The sequence below is a fragment of the Sapajus apella genome, unplaced genomic scaffold, assembly GCF_009761245.1.
Source record: "Sapajus apella isolate SASKATOON/1434 unplaced genomic scaffold, GSC_monkey_1.0 scaffold2, whole genome shotgun sequence".
Taxonomy (NCBI): Eukaryota; Metazoa; Chordata; class Mammalia; order Primates; family Cebidae; genus Sapajus; species Sapajus apella.
This window is the reverse complement of record NW_022436942.1, coordinates 18758034-18777106: the sequence shown is the minus strand read 5'-3', so window position 1 is coordinate 18777106 and position 19073 is coordinate 18758034. Positions and strand designations below refer to the sequence as shown.

Here is a 19073-nt window from a genome sequence, read left to right as displayed (position 1 = left end):
CTCGCCCCGCCCCTTGCCCCATGCCCCGCCCTGCGACCGTCGCCCCGCCCCTCGCCTGTCTCTCCGGCCTCTCGCTCCCCGTCAGGTTCAAAAGTCCCCTCCCGCCTGACGTTTACCGCCCAGCCTGCTGCCCTTCTTCCCTGCCGAAGGAGGGCCTTCCTGGGCGGTCGGGTGGGCGGGAGGGAGGTTACCTTTCCCTGCCTCTCTGCGGCCGCCGGAGCTTGGAGGAAGCAGCAGTGCGGTCTGCTGCCGGCGGCATGGCTGGAGCTCCGGACGTGGGCGGGCCTGGCCCTGCGGCAGGGGAGCAGCTGCAGCAGCAACACGTCTCTTGCCAGGTCTTCCCTAAGCGTCTGGCCCAGGGGAATCCCCAGCAAGGGTTCCTCTCCAGCTTCTTCACCAGCAACCAGAAGTGCCAGCTTAGGCTCCTGAGGACGCTGGAAACAAGTAGGAGCCATGACCTGGAGAGTGGTGTTCGGCAGTGTGGGTCTGAGACCGGGTGGGCGAGGAGAGGCCTGGGCAACACTTGGCCAGAGGCTGCAGGTTCAGCCTCAGGGCTGAATGAGCCGGGTTCAGCACAGCCTCTAGGCAGACTGGGCATCATGGGGGCTAGATTGGGAGCCTGGGCCTCAGTTTCCCCACTAGAGGAGGCGCTGAGAGCCTTTTCATCGCTGTTTTTGGCTTGTGGAAAGAGTTTGTCTGCTCTTTTCTGTCACCCACTGTTCTGACAGATCATCCGATTTCTTACATAAGTTATGCAGCTATACTGTGACTTCTGAGTAAGGGTGAGGCAGAGTTTTAAAGAGCCAGCCAGGTTAATTAAGGCATACTTACGGCTGGCAGTGCAAAAACAACAGTTTTGCAAACCTACCTTTCCTTGGAAGGGGTTCTTAGCCTTCATGCATGAATGGGCTCAGAGCGTAGAAATCCCTGAAATGGTCTGTGAAAGTGTGTGTGTGTGTGTGTGTGTGTGTGTATGCCTAAGTGCATTTTTTTTTGGGGAGGAGAGAGTTAATGGCTTCATCATATTCTCAAAGAGGCCAACGACCCCAAAAACGTTAAAGACTGCTATGGGTTAAACAGGTACACACCTACCCATTGACAGATTTCTCTCCAGTCCTGTAGACATTGCACTAGAGAAGATTTCTTAATTCCTTTACATTGACATAGACTTCCTAAGTTTACTTTCAGATACATTTAGAAAATCAGACTTACTTGTCCCAAAGCAAGGTTACTATTTTATAGCTGGCCAGTCACAGTTCAAAAATCAACCACCCAAACATTTTACAGCCTTCCTGGGATTACCTGCTTATAGAGACTCAGGGACATAGGAGGAGGAAGGGGAGTAGAGGGAAAGGGGGGAGAGCATGATGATACTGTATTTACTGTACAAATATGTATTGAGTGCCTCCCAGGTTCTGGTGGGGGGAAGTACAAAGATGAGTTAGCGTCCTGCTTTGAAGGTGCTTCAAAGTGGAGGAAGTGGGAAGAGTATGGGTTGCAGAGTTAGATGTGGGTTCAAATGCCGATCCCTTTCCACAGGTGTGGAAGAGTGACTTAACTTCTCTGATCCTCACTATCCTAATTGTAAAAAAAGAGAAGTGGAAAAATGCCTCTTTTAGGGTTGTTGTGAAGAATAGATTTTATGGATGTGGGTACGGTGGCTCATGCCTATAATCCCAGCACATTGGGAAGCCAAGGCAGGAGGATTGCTTGAGCTCAGATGTTTAATACCAGCCTGGGCAATATAGGGAGATCCTGTCTCTACAAAAATAAAAAAATTAGCTGGATGTGCTGTCTTATGCCTGTAGTCCCAGTTATTTGGGAGGCTGAGGCAGGAGATCTGCTTGAGCCCAGGAGGCTGAGGATGTAGTGAGCTATGATTGCATCACTGCACTCCAGCCTGGGCAACAGGGCGAGACTCTAAAAAAAAAAAAGTATTGATTTTATGAATGTAAAGTACCAGCGTATCAGGAGCTGAGCTGAATAAATGCTGGCTGTTTTTACAGTGGAAGGGCCACACAGTGGAGGAAGAGTGGAAATAGACAGGATGTGAGGAAGGTAGGGTGCTGAACTGAACTTTAGTAGGAATCAATGGGCCTCGATCTTTCAAGGGGAGGGTGGCTAAGAGGGCCTGTTGCTGGTATTAAAGTGTCAACCTGCAGCTTTAAAATCCTATCCCTGGGTGGGGCATGGTGGCAGAAACCAGGCCTCATGGGATACTTTTTTTTTTTTTCCACCAAAGCAGGTTTATTCTAAACATTGTTGCAGGTCCTTTTTAAGTACTAAACCACGGTGTTGACAGCATTCTTAAGTACAAGGACTATAGACTTTTGAAACCATTTTAACTTTGTAAAATTCTTTGAGTTGCGTGAATAATAATGCACTTAATATGGTGCCTGCTACCTAGTATTCACTCGATTGTTAACAATAAGTATTCTGCTGTGAACACTCTTGCAAGGGGCAGGTTAGTAAAGCAGTAACCTGGGCCGGGCGCGGTGGCTCAAGCCTGTAATCCCAGCACTTTGGGAGGCTGAGGCGGGTGGATCACGAGGTCAAGAGACCGAGACCATCCTGGTCAACACGGTGAAACCCTGTCTCTACTAAAAATACAAAAAATTAGCTGGGCATGGTGGCGCGTGCTTGTAATCCCAGCTACTCAGGAGGCTGAGGCAGGAGAATTGCCTGAACCCGGGAGGCGGAGGTTGGGGTGAGCCGAGATCGCGCCATTGCACTCCAGCCTGGGTAACAAGAGCGAAACTCCGTCCCAAAAAAAAAAGAAAAAAGTAAAGCAGTAACCTATACCTGCCTTTCTCATCTCACATTTTTTTTTTTTTTTTTTAAGGTGAAGTCACGCTCTGTCACCCAGGCTGTAGTGCAATGGCACGACCTTGGCTCACTGCAACCTCCGCCTCCTGGGTTCAGGCAATTCTCCTGCCTCAGCCTCCTGAGTAGCTGGGATTACAGGCACGCACCACCATACCCAGCTAATTTTTTGTAGTTTTAGTAGAGACGGGGTTTCACCATGTTGACCAGGATGGTCTTGATCTCTTGACCTCGTGATCCACCCGCCTCAGCCTCCCAAAGTGCTGGGATTACAGGCTTGAGCCACCGCGCCCGGCCCAATTTTTTTTTTTAAACTTAGTTTCTTTTTTGGGGTTACATCAAATTATTTGCTGTGCATTTATACTCTCAGACAAGATGCCTATGTGAAAAGTTAATATTAGAGACATTTAGGTTCCTTGTACTTTCCTGTAGTAGTCACAGGCCCATAGAGTCTTAGAAGTGGAAGGGCCCTCAGGAATCATCAAGGCCTCCCTGTCCCACTAAAGGAAAACCTCTGTGTCATTGCTGGCCAGATACTCCACAGATCTCTCCTGGAACATAGTCACTTGTTCCTTGAGGCCCTTTCAATCTACTGTCTGTTGTTTCACTAGCTTTAACTGTTGAAGAAAAATCCTTTCTCATGCTGAGCTGAAATCTGCCACATGTAACTTCCACGCTTTGGTTCTTGTTCTGCCCTTTGAAGAAATATTAACTGATTCTAGTCCCACATCTCACCCCTTCAATACTTGAAGCTACTGTGGTCCTAGTTAAGTCTTCTGTTTCCTTTCCACCCCCGCAAATCCATTCTTGCTTCTTATTGAAAATAGTCCCGTGGTATCCTAGCCACCATCCCCTGTGGAAGAGCTTCAGTGGCAGGTTCCGTTTAGAGCGTGGTAGTACTCAGCATGGGACATGGTGTTGCCAGCATGGTCTGACCAGGATAGAGAACAGCGTGGCTACTTGGCTTCCTCAAATCTAGGTACTATGCTGTTGTTCACTTCTAGTAACATGGCCCTAGATTCCGTCAGTCTTTTGGTAATACATTGTGTTTGATCATTTAACTAAAAATGAACTTTAAAAGCATATTTGATATTGTCTAAGATGCTTAGTAGTACCATCTTGGTATTTGTATTAGTGTTTTATTTCAGTATAAATTTGCTTTGATGTTAATTTAAGCTTGTCCTCTTGTTTCAATTTTTACTAATTTTAAGGTTACATTTTTTTTGAGACAAAGTCTCACTCTATCATCCAGGCTAAAGTGCAGTGGTGCGATCTCAGCTCCTGTAATGTCTGTCTCCCAGGTTCAAGTAATTCTCATGCCTCAGCTTCTCTAGTAGCTGGGACTACAGGCGTGGGCCACCATGCCCGGCTAATTTTTGTGTTTTTAGTAGAGACACAGTTTTGCCATATTGGTCAGGCTGGGCTTGAACTCCTGGCCTCAAGTGATCTGCCCACCTCGACCTGCTAAAGTGCTGGGATTACAGGCATGAGCCACTGTGTCTGGCCTGTGAGTTACTTTTTGATAATATACTGCTATTTGGGTAGTTTAGTTGGTGCTACTTTTCCAATTAACTTAATTGACTCAATATCTTTTTTAGATCCATATGTCAAACTTCTGCTTGATGCTATGAAACACTCAGGTTGGTAAGTAACTCTTTTTGAAGTGCTGCTCTGTGCTCTGGCTGCTGAAAACAAAAACCAAGTTCTCTTTTTTTTTGGAGTCAGAGTCTCACTCTGTCGCCCAGGCTGGAGTGCAGTGGTGCAATCATCTTGGCTCATTGCAATATCTGTCTCCTGGGTTCAAGCAGTTCTCCTGCCTCACCCTCCCAGGTAACTGGGATTACAGGTGCCTGCCACTGTACCCGGCTAAGTTTTATACTTTTAGTAGAGATGGGGTTTCAACATCTTGGCCAGGCTGGCCTTGAACTCCTGACCTTGTGATCAACCTGCCTCGGCCTCCCAAAATGCTGGGATTACAGGTGTGAGCCACCGCACCTGGCCTTCTTTTAAGAGAGCTGCTTAAAATTTCTCTGAGGTCATGAAGTCTTTTCCATAGGGTAAATGGGGGTAATTGGCTGCATTGTCTCCAGGCAAGCCTTGTTCTCTTTGGACACCTTCTGCCCTAACTCATCTTCTTTTTTTTGAGACAGAGTCTCGCTCTTGTTGCCCAGGCAGGAGTCCAGTGGTGCTGTCTCGACTCACTGCAACCTCTGCCTCTCAGGTTCAAGCAATTCTCTTGCCTCAGCCTTCTGAGTACCTGGGTTTACAGGCATACGCCACCATGCCCAGCTCATTTTTGTATTTTTAGTAGAGATGGGGTCTCACCATGTTGGCCAGACTGGCCTTGAACTCCTGTCCTCAAGTGATCCACCTGCCTCTGTGATATTGTGCTGGCCTAGAGCCAGAACCGGAGCAAAACTATTTTATAAAATGCAAAACTGTTTTTAGATAAGTTGAAATGGCTGCCCCATTCTCCTCACAATAACTACTGTCCTTGGCCTCTGTAAATAGAACTGCCAGTTTGTTCTTCAAAACTATGTAAAGCTGCTTACCTTTTCTTATCAGTAACTGCTCTCTGTGGCCCTAATGTGACAGGCAAGCAGTCCTAACCCATGCCATCTTGGCTCCTGCGACTTGTAATAAGTAACTAAGGTCTGTGATTTCCACCTTAACCAGATAATGTGTAAACAAATGTTTATCTTGACTTCTGTAAACCACTTAAGTAACAAACGGAATGACAAAAGTCCCCTGGCCCTTGAAATGTCCGGAGACCCCCACCCTCATCTCTGCCCAGGAGGTAATTTACAGAATCCACTAGCCCTCGGAATGTCTGAAGCCTTTTCATCCCCATCCCTGCCCCTCACCGCCACTCCCAAGGTGGTTTTTCGGGTATAAAAAATCGTGGCACCCTCCTGTTGCCACCACAGGTTGGAGAGACGTGAGTCCTCTGTGGTCGCCGGCATAATAAATGACCCTGCAATCTGGCATACTTTTGTCTTGTGATAACTTTCTACACTCGGTCAAATACAACACCTCAGCCTCCCAAAGTGCTGGGATTACAGGTGTGAGCCATTGTGCTGGCCCAACTCATTTTCTAGCTTTTACCATTCACCCTATTAGTAAAGACAGTACTCAAAATTTTCTTGTAAGTAATTACCAATCCTGGCCTTTCTGCTACAGCAGCCTGAGCATTGTTTTTAATGGAGAAGAAATCTCAGCTTGTTATTTGGGAAACTTGCAGATGTATAACTTTGAGGGGCCTAAAGGAAGTCACTTTTGACATCCAGTTCTTAACATTTGGGCCCAAAGGCAGGAACTCCAGCGTACTTGCAATATGGTCATAATCAGTTGAACAAATGCTTTATGGAATTGTATCTATAGAATTTGAACTAGGATGGATTTTACATACAATCTTTTTATTTTTATTTTTTTTGAGTCGGAGTCTCTCTCTGTTGCCAGGTGCCAGGCTGGAGTGCAGTGGCACGATCTCGGCTCACTGCAACCTCCGCCTCCCGGGTTCAAGCAATTCTCCTGTCCCAGCCTCCTGAGTAGCTGGGACTATAGGCGTGCGCCACCACGCCCAGCTAATTTTTTTTTTTTTTTTTTGTATTTTTAGTAGAGACGGGGTTTCACCATGTTGGCCAGGATGGTCTTGATCTTTTGACCTCATGATCCGCACGCCTTGGACTCCCAAAGTGCTGGGATTACAGGCGTGAGCCACCGCGCCCAGCCTACAATCTCCTTATTTTACAGATGAGATAACTGAGTCCTGAAGGTGTTAAGTTTCTTTCCGGAGGTTCTCTATGTGTTAGTGGTGGAGGGGATTTACTACATGGTGGAGGGCCTCCTGAGTCCTGGCCCAGGGCTGTTTGCCACCTACACACTGCTTCTGGACATTGTCTCTTTAATCTGTTCTTGCCTTTTAGTGCTGTTAACAAAGATAGACACTTTTCTTGTGAAGACTGTAATGGGAATGTCAGTGGAGGTTTTGATGCTTCAACATCTCAGGTAGGCGTTATTGCCAAATTGTTTCCTTCCCTTTAACCCTCTCTCCTGGTATTATTTGAGCATCGTCCACGTGCTCAGCATTCTGTTTGGTAGACTTTGTGTAGGACTAAAAACATGAATTAGCTATTCTTACTCTAAGGAGTTTACTCTTAAAATCTCTTAAGGAGTTTACAGCCTCACAGGGAAGATAAGACATGAACATAGATAATTATAAAATGAGGCAGGCTAAACCATTTTAGATGGGTTTGGTTACCACAATGGGACAGTGATGTGATTGATTGAAAGGTGCCAACTGATTCGACTAGAAGATGTAAAGCTTCCTTAGGGGCAGAGCAGGGGTAGCATGACCAAAAGTGCATGCTAGGAAACTGCACGGCATGTGTAGGGAATGGCATATTGTCTAGTTTATCTGGAGGGCAGGAACATGTGGAGAATAAGGGAAAATAGGATTGGAAAGAAATGTTAGCCATATGGTGGGAGTCTTTGAATGCTAAACGAAAGGGTTTTACCTTTACATGGTGATAGTGCTTGTAAAAAATTTCATTAGGGGAATTTTCTTATCTGTATAACATGGGCAATAAATGTATCTATTTTATGGAAAGATTATGAGAGTTAAGTGAGATATCTCTTATAGAGTTGCTTATCTTAGTGCCTGGCCCATAGTAAGTATTCAATAAATTTTATTATTAGTTTTAAGTCATCAGAGGGTTTCAACAGAATCTTGGAGGTGGTAGATAATGTTACGTGATGAGGGTAAATGGTGGTGTTTTAAGTAACTGTTTCACACTTTAATATATAATTCATACTTAACTATATTTACCTGTTTCCTGCTGGAGAATTTTATATGTATTTAGGTTATCGATAACTTTTTTATAGTAATCATGGGAAGTGGCAATATAGAACAGGGATGAGAAGTCTAGATTTTGGAGTCAGATTTGATTTCAAACCTAGTTTCCCTGCTTATTATCTGTGGGGCTTGGGCAAGTTATTTTTCTTCTTCTCAGTTTCCTCATTTGTAAACTGGTAATCACAATACCTATAGCCCTCAAAATGGCTCTGAATACGTTCACCCCTGTTCCCGTCCCCCCAGGGTTAAATAGAATGTACATCTTGAACTTTCATCCTAATTCTTAGCAGTGTTGAAGATAGTTGGGCATCCTCTCCTTTAATTTTTAAAAATTTTTTGTTTTTTAAATTATTATTTTTTGAGATGAAGCCTCGCTCTGTTGCCAGGCTGGCGTTCAGTGACATCGCTGCAACGTCTACCTCCCAGTTCAAGCTATTCTCCTGCCTCAGCCTACCAAGTAGCTGGGACTATAGGTACACACCACCATGCCTGGCTAATATTTTGTATATTAGTAGAGATGGGGTTTCACCATGTGGCCAGGATGGTCTCAATCTCCTGACCTCATGATCTGCCCATCTTGGCCTCCCAAAGTGCTGGGATTACAGGCGTGAGTCACTGTGCCTGGCTATTATTTTTGAGACAGGGTCTCACTTTCTCACCCAGGCTGGAGTGTAGTGGCACGATCTGGGTTCACTGCAACCTCTGCTTTCTGGGTTCAAATGATTCTCCTGCCTCAGCCTCCTGAATAGCTGGGATTACAGGCATGGACCACCATGCCTGGCTAATTTTTGTATTTTTAGTAGAGACAGGGTTTGCCATGTTGGCCAGGCTGGTCTCAAACCCCTGATCTCAGGTGATCCACCCACCTCAGCCTCCCAAACTGTTAGGATTACAGGTGTGAGCCACTGCACCCTGCCTATTTTTTAAATGAAAATTTTCATTATGAAGCATCTCACTCATACAGAAGGATAAAAAAAACCCTATATATACACACTTTCAGTAATAAGAAAGTGCACACCTATGTAACTGCCACCCAGATTAGAGAAAAAGAACATTACTAGGACTTCAGAAGCCTGTGTGGTCCTCTTGAATCAGGTCCTTTTCCCTTCCTTATCCTGACTTTTGTAGTAACCATTCCCTGCTTTTCTGCATGGCTTTACCATCTACGTATACAGTTCAACAATGTGTTACTTGGTTGCCTGTTTTTGAGCTTTATGCATGGAATACTTTGAGTTTCATGTATTATTTTGTAGTATTATGAAATCGTACAGCAGATAGTCTCCAACTTACTTCCCACGTTCAACATTTGTGAAATTCTTCCATGTTGTTGTGTGTACCTCTCTGGTTTATTTAGTTTCCCTGTTATATAGTATTTATTTTGTTATATGTTTATACTACAGTTTATTCTAATATTGATTGTTTCCAACTTTTTTATTATGAACAATGCTGCTGTGAATATTCTTGACCTTCGCTACTGGTACACATTTGCAAGAGTTTCTCCAAGGTATACGCCCAAGAGGCAGAATTACTGGATCATAGAGTGTGTATACACTTGACTTTGGCTGTTAGTGCCAAACACTGTCTCTCTGTGGTTTCTAGTATACAGCACTCTCCTGGTTACTTCTTTGCTAGCTTACCTTTCTCTATCAGCACTTAAATATCAAAGTCCCTCAATCCTTGGTCACAGAGCCCCTTCTTTTCTTACTCTGTTCTCTGCCAAGGAGGTCCCACTAATTTTCTGGGGTCAAAGCTCACTTTTAAGAACTACACATTGCATATGTCCAAGTGCCCATTTAACACCTCTACTTGAGTGTCTTTTTATTTATTTATTTATATTTTTAATGAAAAAGAGTTTTTTTTGGGACAGGGTCTTACCCTGTTGCCTAGGCTGGAGTGCAGTGGTGCAGTCATGGCTCACTGCAGCCTTGAACTCTTGGGCTCAAGTGATCCTCCCATCTCAGCCTCCTGAGTAGTTGGGACTGTGGGTGTGAATCACTGCACCTGGCTAACTTTTTAAATTTTTTGTAGAGATGAGGTCTCACTGTGTTACCCAGGCTAGTCTTGAACTCCTGGCCTCAAATGATCCTTCCACCTCAGCCTCCCAAAGTGCTGGGATTGCAAGTGAGAGCCACTGCTCCCCGCCTGCTTAAGTGTCTTAAAGACACTTTAGATTTGAAATGTCTAAATCCAAATTCATGATTTTTACCATCCCCTATCCCCACCCAACCCAGTCTTCTAGTTTTGCATATCTCAGTGGATGGTGCTATCGTCAATCCTATTAGCCAAGCCAGAAATTTATGGATCATCGTTGACACCCCTGATTCCTTCCTCATATTCTATCACTATGTTTTATCTGATTTACTTCCTAAGTATCTCTTTCAACTTCCACCAGTCTAGCTGAAGTACTGTTCTCTTGCCTAGAATATTAGCCTTCAGCTAATTTCTCTGCATCCAGTTTTGGCCATCTCCTGCCTATTCTTCCAACTATAGTTAAAAGGATAAAAGCAAAATAAAACAAAAGCAGTCTTCTGTTTCAACATTTTTTTTTTTATCCTGAGAGCTTCCCAGTGCTCTTAGGGTAAAGATGAGGTCTTCAGGGAGTTGGCCCCCCGACCTCACCAGCCGTATCTGTTGCCTACCTCCCCCACTGCTGTAGTTCAAGTCTAGGCCTCTCCTTTTAGCTTCTCAAGCATTTTCTTCCTTCAACCCTCCCTCTACCCTTTGCATAGGTTTTTCTGTTTATCTAGAATACTCCCTTCTTCTCTGCACCTCAAATTTCATTTCTGTTCATTCATTAGATACCAGTTCAACTATTCCTTCCACAGAGAAGCCTTTCTTTACCTCCAGACCAGGTCAGGGATTCTTTCTTTCTTTTTTTTTTTCGAGACAGGGTCTCCCTTTGTTGCCCAGGCCAGAGTGTGCAGTGTCGTGTTCCTGGCTCACTGCAGCGCCAACCTCCTGGGCTCAAGTGATTCTCGTACCTCAGCTTCCCAAGTAGCTGGGACTGTAGGCACGTGACACCATACCTGGCTAATTTTTATTTTTAATTTTAGTTTTTGATAGAGATGGGATTTTGCTATGTTGCCCAGGCTGGTCTCGAACTCCTGGGCTCCATCAATCTGCCTGCCTCAGCCTCTCAAAGTGTTGGGATTACAGCATATTATGTTATATATGCCCATGACAACCTGGGCTTTTCTTCATGACAGCTGTCATTGCATGTATTTAAACATTTTGGTAAATATTTGGTTAATTTCTATCTCCATCAGTAGATTATAAATCTATTAATAGGTCTCAATAAGTATTAGTTGAATCAATGGTGTTGAATGAATGTATATAAATATATAAATATCTGGGACATATCCCAGCATCTGGCAGTAGTACACAATAAATGGCAGCTATTACTATTAGAAACCCTTGTGTCTTACTAAATCTTTTAGGGCCCTGCTCAGTGTGCTGTTGGCTTTTTGCACGTCTTTCTGAAGACCTTCTTTCTGAAGGTCTTTCTGAGGACTTTTCCCTGGCATCTTTCCTCCTTCTAGTAAAATGAAGACAGTGGTGGTCATTCCTTGTTCATTCAGTGCTCATTCAGAAACTTGCTAAGTATTTACAATATATTCTAATTAAATTCTCACAGTTCTGTGAGGTAGGTATTCTATCTCCTTTTTATAGTTGAGGAAACTGAGGTGCAGAGAGATTAAGAAACTTGCCCAAGGTCACTGAGTTAGTAAGGGCTGGAGCTGGAATTTAAATTTGTCCGCTTCATTCCAAAGCCCAGTCTCTTAACCGTAATGCTGTGGAGTCCAAGACAGACTGCTATGATCAGCTCAGTGAGAATGGTGCGTGAATACTTGTCCTCAATCATAAGTACTATTGTAGTCCAGAGAGAGGGGAAGAGAGAAGTTAGTCATTGGGTGAGGCAAATGGAGCGTGTTCAGTGAGGACTGGGACTTGTCCACTTGGTAGATGTGTTGTCAATGGAGAAGAGTGGGTGGAAGCATTCCAGGCAGGTGAATTCCCTCACTTCTGGGGGAGAAGGGAGGTCATGTGGGAGAGAAGATCGAGTCTATGAAAGGAGATTTTAGAAATCACGGAACTTCCCTTATTTGGTGTCTCCTAGATAGTTTTGTGCCAGAATAATATCCGTAATCAGGCCCATATGAACAGAGTGGTCACCCACGAGCTCATTCATGCATTTGATCATTGTCGTGCCCATGTCGACTGGTTCACCAACCTCAGACACTTGGCGTGCTCAGAGGTGAGTTTTATTGTATGAGTTTTATTGCATTTTCCCCCAGAACCTTCTATGCGTGAATATTTCATTCAAGTGTAATTTATTTAAGTGTATTCCTCTACCTTAGTCTTGAATTTCTGTTTTTAACTATCGTTGAATATAATTTTTGATATACAGCTAGAGGAATTTAAAGTATATTTTTAGAATTCACTTAACTATATTATTTAAGTCCTAATAATAGTGATGACTAACTTTAATAAGCTATTAATTTTTTCCTATTGAATATGTTTTATAATATGAAAAAATAATAATTAACATTTACTGAGGGCTATGCTCCAAATACTGTTCTGTTTGCATAGATTCTTATTCAATCTTCACAATAACCCACTTAGATGGATATTATACTATTATTGTCCCTGCTTTATGTATGTGGAAAGTGAGACAGTTGTTTAGATTCCAAAGTTAGTAAGTGGCAGAAGCAGGATTATAACCAGTGTTTTTAACTGGCTTGCCTGGCTGCCTTCCATAGAGCTCCCTGCTTGCCCTAGAGCAAAACATGCTCATCTCCAAAATACAACATAAAAAGGTATTTATTACTAAGCACGTTGAATTGCTCTCGGAATATGGTCCTAGAGAGAGCATATTCTGCATATACATATACTTGCATGTCATTAATTGAAGAGTTAATTAAAATAATCTAAATCTCAAGCATATACTTTATAACTTAGATTATTTTCCCTTTCTCTTGAAATTAATATGTAGCCCCCCTGCATCTAATTATAATTCCAATTATTTGGAGAATAGACTGAAACTTGAGTTTTTAAATAGGTCTCTCTCTTGAGTGCTGTGAGAATTAATGCCTTTTAGCTAAAGTGTGTTAAGTACTTTGAGCTCCTCAGAGGAATGAGGCCATAATATTGTAGAAGGAACAAGAAGTGGGCCATTCTCTTTGTGATGAATTAGCAAAAAATGTGGTCAGGCTGCCTGTAGAATCTATGCGGGTAGTTCTAAGACTTTTTCATCCATCGAAGTATAGTAAATCTGAAAATGTGTGCTAATTTCCGGCTGTCATGCTCATAGCGTGATCAGTTTGGATTGTTCTTGATTCTTTGTGTTTTGTGTTGCTTCATTTTTCACAGGACAATCAAGTCCCTAGAGGAAGGTCATGAACTTATACCAGTTTGAGGGAAGTTCCAAGAGAGGTTGGGGCTAGGGTTGGGAGGGTCATATGCTCAAAGTGTCTCAGATATTAATGCATTCAATTTTAAGCTTGTGCTGAAACTGTTTATTTCAAGATGCATTCTTGAAGTACTTTTGGTAATTTCTACAAGTATTTATATCTTGTTGAGTGTGTGTATTTTAACTCTGAGGTCTAGCTCTCTGACTTTTGGTCCCAAAAGAAATTAGTTCTGTCAGTAAAGCTACAGCATGAAATTTAGAAAATTTCCTTTGGTAGGTGATTGAACTTTTCCCCATCTCTACAGCATATTTGGCATTGTCTAGCATAGCTCATAGATATCTGTTCTTGTCAATAGAGTTTAAAAAGTTCTTTAAGAAAAAGTCTTACAAATACTCTTTTCTCAGACAAAGATGCAAATTTTATATTCTCTTCTAATTTTAAAACATAGGTTGATGTCATAAAGATATATAGAACATGAGTGTTTATTTTCTTTTTGTTTGTCTTCTGTTTGATAGGTTCGAGCTGCTAACCTTAGTGGAGACTGCTCACTTGTAAATGAAATATTCAGGTTCCATTTTGGATTAAAACAACACCACCAGGTAAAAACTAACATGAAATCACCTACTCTCCAGAGTGTTACGAGTGGAAATAATGAATAAAGAAATGAGAAGTACATTCAGTATTTGAAATTTGAAAGAACTTCCTATATGAAAAGAATACAAAGTATGTACCATTTAAACAAAGTAGATGGAATTTAGTTCTACTTTATAATTATGGGCAAGCTATGTGAGTCAACGAGTGTGTGAGAGATTTTAATAATGAAAGGGGCTGAGATCTTGTACCTGGGATACTTTTTTTTTGGGACGGAGTTTCGCTCTTGTTACCCAGGCTGGAGTGCAATGGCGCGATCTCGGCTCACCGCAACCTCTGCCTCCTGGGTTCAGGCAATTCTCCTGCCTCAGCCTCCTGAGTAGCTGGGATTACAGGCACGCACCACCATGCCCAGCTAATTTTTTGTATTTTTAGTAGAGACGGGGTTTCACCGTGTTGACCAGGATGGTCTTGATCTCTTGACCTCGTGATCCACCCGCCTCGGCCTCCCAAAGTGCTGGGATTACAGGCTTGAGCCACCGCGCCCGGCCCACCTGGGATACTTTTGATGGGGGTGGATAAGGAATGGAATTGAAATCACAGCCTGTCTTACTGTTATGCTAGCAATTCTTGACTTCTGTTTCTGGAGACAAAAAGTGTAATCCCTTTCAGAACAGAGAGTGTGTTGTCGCACAGGTTATGGCTATGTCTCAGTGCACCTGTAAAGGCTATATAATGTGACCAAAAACCTTTGGCTTGGTGCAGACTTGACTATGATGAGCTTAGCTGAGAAGGGTTTGTGTATGCAAAACAAAAACAAAAAGCAAAAGAGGTAGCTATAAGGCAAGATTATCCTGCTAGAAAGGCTTGGAGATCTGTATTAGATGGATATGGGAGAGGAAGTATAGAACTTAATGGATTGATACTGAATGTGAGCCGTTCTGCCTAATGTCCACACTTACGAGAAAGGCTGGTCAGTGATTTTCTACAGTAAGAGCCTGCTGAGCCGGTTTGTGAAGTATGTGAGCATCAGGATATCAGTTCCAACTAGATGAAAAAAGATAGGCTTGGAACGACAGGAAAGCCCTTGGTTTTTTGGAAAAGAGAGTAACTCAACTCTGGTGTGGAGGGTGGAAAGTCACAGTGAGCTACTCAGAGAAATTGTGAACTTAGTGAGTGGGAGCGAGAAGAAAAGCCTGCTGCCTGCAAAGGGTGATTACTCTGGACAGTGAGGCATTCAGCCTGTGCCGGGTCAGCTTAGTGATATGCCACTGACTTGTCTTGTGCTGCATGTTTTCTGTGCCCTTGAGTTCCTGCTTCTCTGGTGAATTCTGTGTTCTGGCTCTCAGTGGAGAGGGTGGAAGTGGGGTACACATCAGCACGCCCCTAGAGAAGAGGTAATGTGGTTAAAGCATGTGCTGGCATAGCTCATGGATATCTGCTCTTGTCAATAGAGTTTGAAATTTTTTTTTTTTTTTTGAGACGGAGTCTCTCTGTTGCCCAGGCTGGAGTGCAATGCTGCCATCTCAGCTCATTGCAACCTTCGCCTCCTGGGTTCAAAAGGTTCTTCTGCCTCAGCCTCTCGAGTAGATGAGATTACAGGCCTGTGCCACCATGCCCGGCTAATATTGTATTTTTTTAAGTAGAGATGGAGTTTCTCCATATTGGCCAGGCTGGTCTTGAACTTCTGACCTCAGGTGATCTGCCTGCCTTGGCCTCCCAAAGTGCTGGGATTACATGCATGAGCCACTGCGCCTGGCGAAAAATTCCTTTAAAAAAAAAGTTGTATGTATACTGTATTTGCAAAAAAAATGCTAATTTTATGATATTTTCCAATTTTTAAAAAATCGGTTGATATAATAAATAGAGCATGAATTTTTTTTTCAGTCACTTATCTTTGTGATGGGTTTGAGATGCACACAGTCTTTGAAAGAGAAGCGTTCCTCTTTTTACCATTGGGTAGCAGCAGCAGCAAACAGATATAGCAACTGAACAGAAAATATGTGGAGGTAGTAGGAATGTGGCTGAGGAGAAGGTCTTAGAGAATGGAGTTCCTGCCTTTGTACAGCATGTACCCAGAGAATAGAAACAGCAAGTGTGGCTGCCAATCGTAAAATTGCACAGTCATACCTTTATTTTAACAGAAATTTATTATATCTGAAAAGAAGTAAATCTGTGGTCTACACTTGTGTTTCCTAACCCTGTGGCTTCAGAAGACAAATTTTTGGTATCTTTTATTTTTGAAGGGGAGAAATTTCCTCTCTTTCTGACAACTGTTGTTTTGGCTTCAAATGGTTCTTCCTTTTCTTGTTCCATTATGCCTGGGGTGTATTTTTTTTTTTTTTTTTTAAATCAGTGTTTAGTAAAATTTAGGTTGAGAAACACTATATTCCAATGTGAGTGAGTATCTCCAGCTTGAGCACACTGACCAGGCCAAAGAAAAACTGGGAAGATGCAGAGAAAATGGATGATTGTCAGGATGCACAGCCATCCAAACCAGTGTTTGATTGCTTTTAGGAAAAGGTCAAATGCCATTCTTCTTAGTTTTAGTTTGGGCCTGGGGAGAAATAAATGGATTAAAAGCTCTCCAGGAATTGGAATGGCAGGGCCTTATATTTATTAAATATTTAAATTAGAGTATTGAGAAATTCTAGTCTATTACTATGAAACATTAGGTAAATTATTATTTTAGAAACAGAACTTTATTTTTTATTTTTTTAAAAAAGAGACAGGGTTTCACCATGTTGGCCAGGCTGGTCTTGAACTCCTGACCTCAGGTAATCCACCCGCCTTGGCCTCCCAAAGTGCTGAAATTACAGGCATGAGCCATTGCACCTGGCAGAAACAGAACTTTAATATCTGTGTAAAGAACAGTCAGGAAAAAAAGTTGTTTAATTTCCCAGCCCCCCAAAAAATAAAGGTACTTTCCAGGTTTGGTTGGATATGTGTATGGTTTCCTGTTGCCTCCAGAGATGACTGCCCTTCTCAAAGGAAAAGTTATCTAGCATTGGTCAACTGAAAAGAAAGAGAGGTACAGAAGTGAAGTATATTTTAAATTATCAAAAACGTCAATCAGAACCTTCTAGACCTTTTGGCGATTTTGCAAACTAAGAGATACTGTTTGGCAGACGCTACCTAGAATTTCTGAGAATGACATCTGCTTACATTAGTGGGAAAGATGAGAAAATAGAGAAGGTCTTACTTGTGCCTAAATAATTTTAGATTGAGCTAAAAATTCTCCTTAAGAGTTATGTATCTTTGTTCAACTTGTTTTCTTCTTTGGAATGACAGAAATTAGTAAAATAATGAGAGGAAATTAATTTTATCAGACATTAAATAAAATGTATTAGTTCATGATTAAATGTTTATATAAAATTAAAGCCTCATACTTTTCTTTCCTTTTAGACTTGTGTGCGAGACAGAGCTACTCTTTCTATCCTGGCTGTTAGGAATATCAGCAAAGAAGTAGCTAAAAATGCTGTTGATGAAGTTTTTGAATCTTGTTTCAATGACTATGAACCTTTTGGAAGGATCCCACATAACAAGACTTATGCAAGATATGCTCATAGAGACTTTCAAAACCGTGATCGGTATTATTCAAATATATGAGCACAATGACATTTTATAAATACAGAACTTACATCATCATGAAGAAAAATAAATTTGGTTCTCAAGTGAACAAGCATAAAATATAAACAATTCATTCAATCCAGATAAAACAGAGAAGACTGTGATTCTAGCATATCATCAGAAAAAGTAACTATGGCAAAAAGTGAAATTGCTTTAAACTCCAAGGCAAAAATTTTGTCTTTATAGCTAACCAGTTAGTAAATAAATAAATTACATTTTTGTATTTTAGTGATTCGTTTTTATTACATGTGATTATTTTAAAATTTGATTATGAAACCTGTGAAGTGTGCTCTTCCACGATGTTGATAGGTGACCACTGTTGGCGTTTACGTTAAATGTAAAGAAATGTATACTGATCTCATTGTAGGACAGTTATTGTTATGATGAAAGTTGGAAATAATTCATTCAGTGTCAATGCCATCCTTTCGCTATTCTTCTTTTATCATAGATGTGGGATCCACGTGGCTTAATTTTCTGGGGACAGTCCTGGTTAGATATTTTTTTCTTTTTCATAAAGGTGGTGCTCAAATTTTAGCTCCAGATCGACTGCAAGAACAAACCAGCAATACCGAGACGACTCACAGACCCTCTGAAGGAGGCAGACTGCTCCTGCAGTAACCAGGAGCACCCCAAATACTGTGAGTGCCCCACTGCAGAAGTGGGAAAGGGAGACCCTCCTTTCTTGAACACACACCCCCACTGGAAAAACTGAAGGTCCGTTTGTGGGAGAAATTTCTGACGTTACCTGGAGCTGAGTCAATTTAGAGAGCTGAGTGAAATACAGGGGTAGAGGAAGCAGCAGAAAGGCCCTGGGAGCTTATTGGGTCCCCAAGCAGCCCATTCCTGCTTGGCACCACAGGGATCCATTGTGAGGGCAGCCAGAGGAGCCAGTGGTAAAACTCCACAGGGAGGAGGAAATCTCTAGCTGAACTTTTTAACAATTTGAATGGAGTGAGAAGCCTCTTGGCCAGAACTCAGGGGAGGTGCAAATCCGGTGTGCAGAATCTTCCCCACAGGTGGGGAAGAACCAAACCCTTTTCTTTCACAATTGGGTGGTGGGTAGCCTGGGGCAAGTTTTCAAGCCTGACTCGCCCACCCTCTGCAAACTGACTTGGGGCTGGGGTGGGTGGGGGGCATGGTGGGAGTGAGACTGGCCCTTCGGTTTGCATGGGAGCTGAGTGAGACCTGTGACTGCCAGGTTTGCCCCATTTCCCTGACAACCTGCATGACTCAGCAGAGACAGCCATAATCCTCCTAGATACACAACTCTAGTGACCTGGGCGTCTTACCCCCAGCCCCTACAACAGTCACAGCAGGACCCGCCCAAGGAGAGTCTGAGCTGAGACACACCTAGCCCTGCCCCCACCTGATGTTTCTTCCCTACCCACCCTGGTATCTGAACACAAAGGACATGTAATCTTGGGAGTTCTAGAGCCCTGCCCATCACAACTTCTTCACACTTCCACAATTGATGCTGTCTGGAAAGCACCACCTTCTGGCAGGAGGACAACCAGCACAAAAATAGAGCATTAAACCACCAAAGCCAAGAACCCTCATGGAATCCGTTGCACCCTGCTGCCACCTCCACTGGAACAGGTGCTGGTATCCATGGCTGAGAGACCCATAGACAGTTCACATCACAGAATTTTGTGCAGACAGCACTCAGTACCAGCCCAGAGCTGGATAGACTTGCTGGGTGACTAGACCCAGAAGAGAGACAACAATCACAGCAGTTTGGCTCACAGGAAGCAACATCCATAGGA

The 19073-nt window shown here is 42.8% G+C and overlaps 1 protein-coding gene across 4 annotated transcripts; it reads left to right on the top strand.

Annotated features, from left to right (window-relative positions):
* Positions 1–66: 66 nt before the first annotated feature.
* On the top strand, positions 67–17725 carry ATP23 (ATP23 metallopeptidase and ATP synthase assembly factor homolog). 4 transcript variants are annotated; one of them, XM_032289018.1, is made up of 6 exons: positions 67–444; positions 4422–4467; positions 6750–6831; positions 11796–11933; positions 13605–13688; positions 17086–17714. In XM_032289018.1, the coding sequence occupies exons 1-6, from the start codon at positions 258–260 to the stop codon at positions 17287–17289; spliced, it is 741 nt and encodes a 246-aa protein (XP_032144909.1). In that variant the 5' UTR covers positions 67–257; the 3' UTR covers positions 17290–17714. The 4 variants fall into 4 exon arrangements, with proteins under 4 accessions (XP_032144909.1, XP_032144918.1, XP_032144925.1 ...); XM_032289027.1 differs by having other exon boundaries at positions 85–484; positions 17086–17725; XM_032289034.1 differs by lacking the exon at positions 4422–4467 and having other exon boundaries at positions 92–444; positions 17086–17725.
* The last annotated feature ends 1348 nt before the right edge of the window (positions 17726–19073 follow it).

What these genes read in the sequence shown, in the direction of transcription:
- ATP23 (XM_032289018.1), top strand. Translation starts at nt 258, where the DNA reads ATGGCTGGAGCTCCGGACGTGGGCGGGCCTGGCCCTGCGGCAGGGGAG. An exon ending in TTGATGCTTCAACATCTCAG is followed by an intron (nt 6,832 to 11,795) that starts GTAGGCGTTATT and finishes GGTGTCTCCTAG; the next exon opens with ATAGTTTTGTGCCAGAATAA. An exon ending in GATTAAAACAACACCACCAG is followed by an intron (nt 13,689 to 17,085) that starts GTAAAAACTAAC and finishes CTTTCCTTTTAG; the next exon opens with ACTTGTGTGCGAGACAGAGC.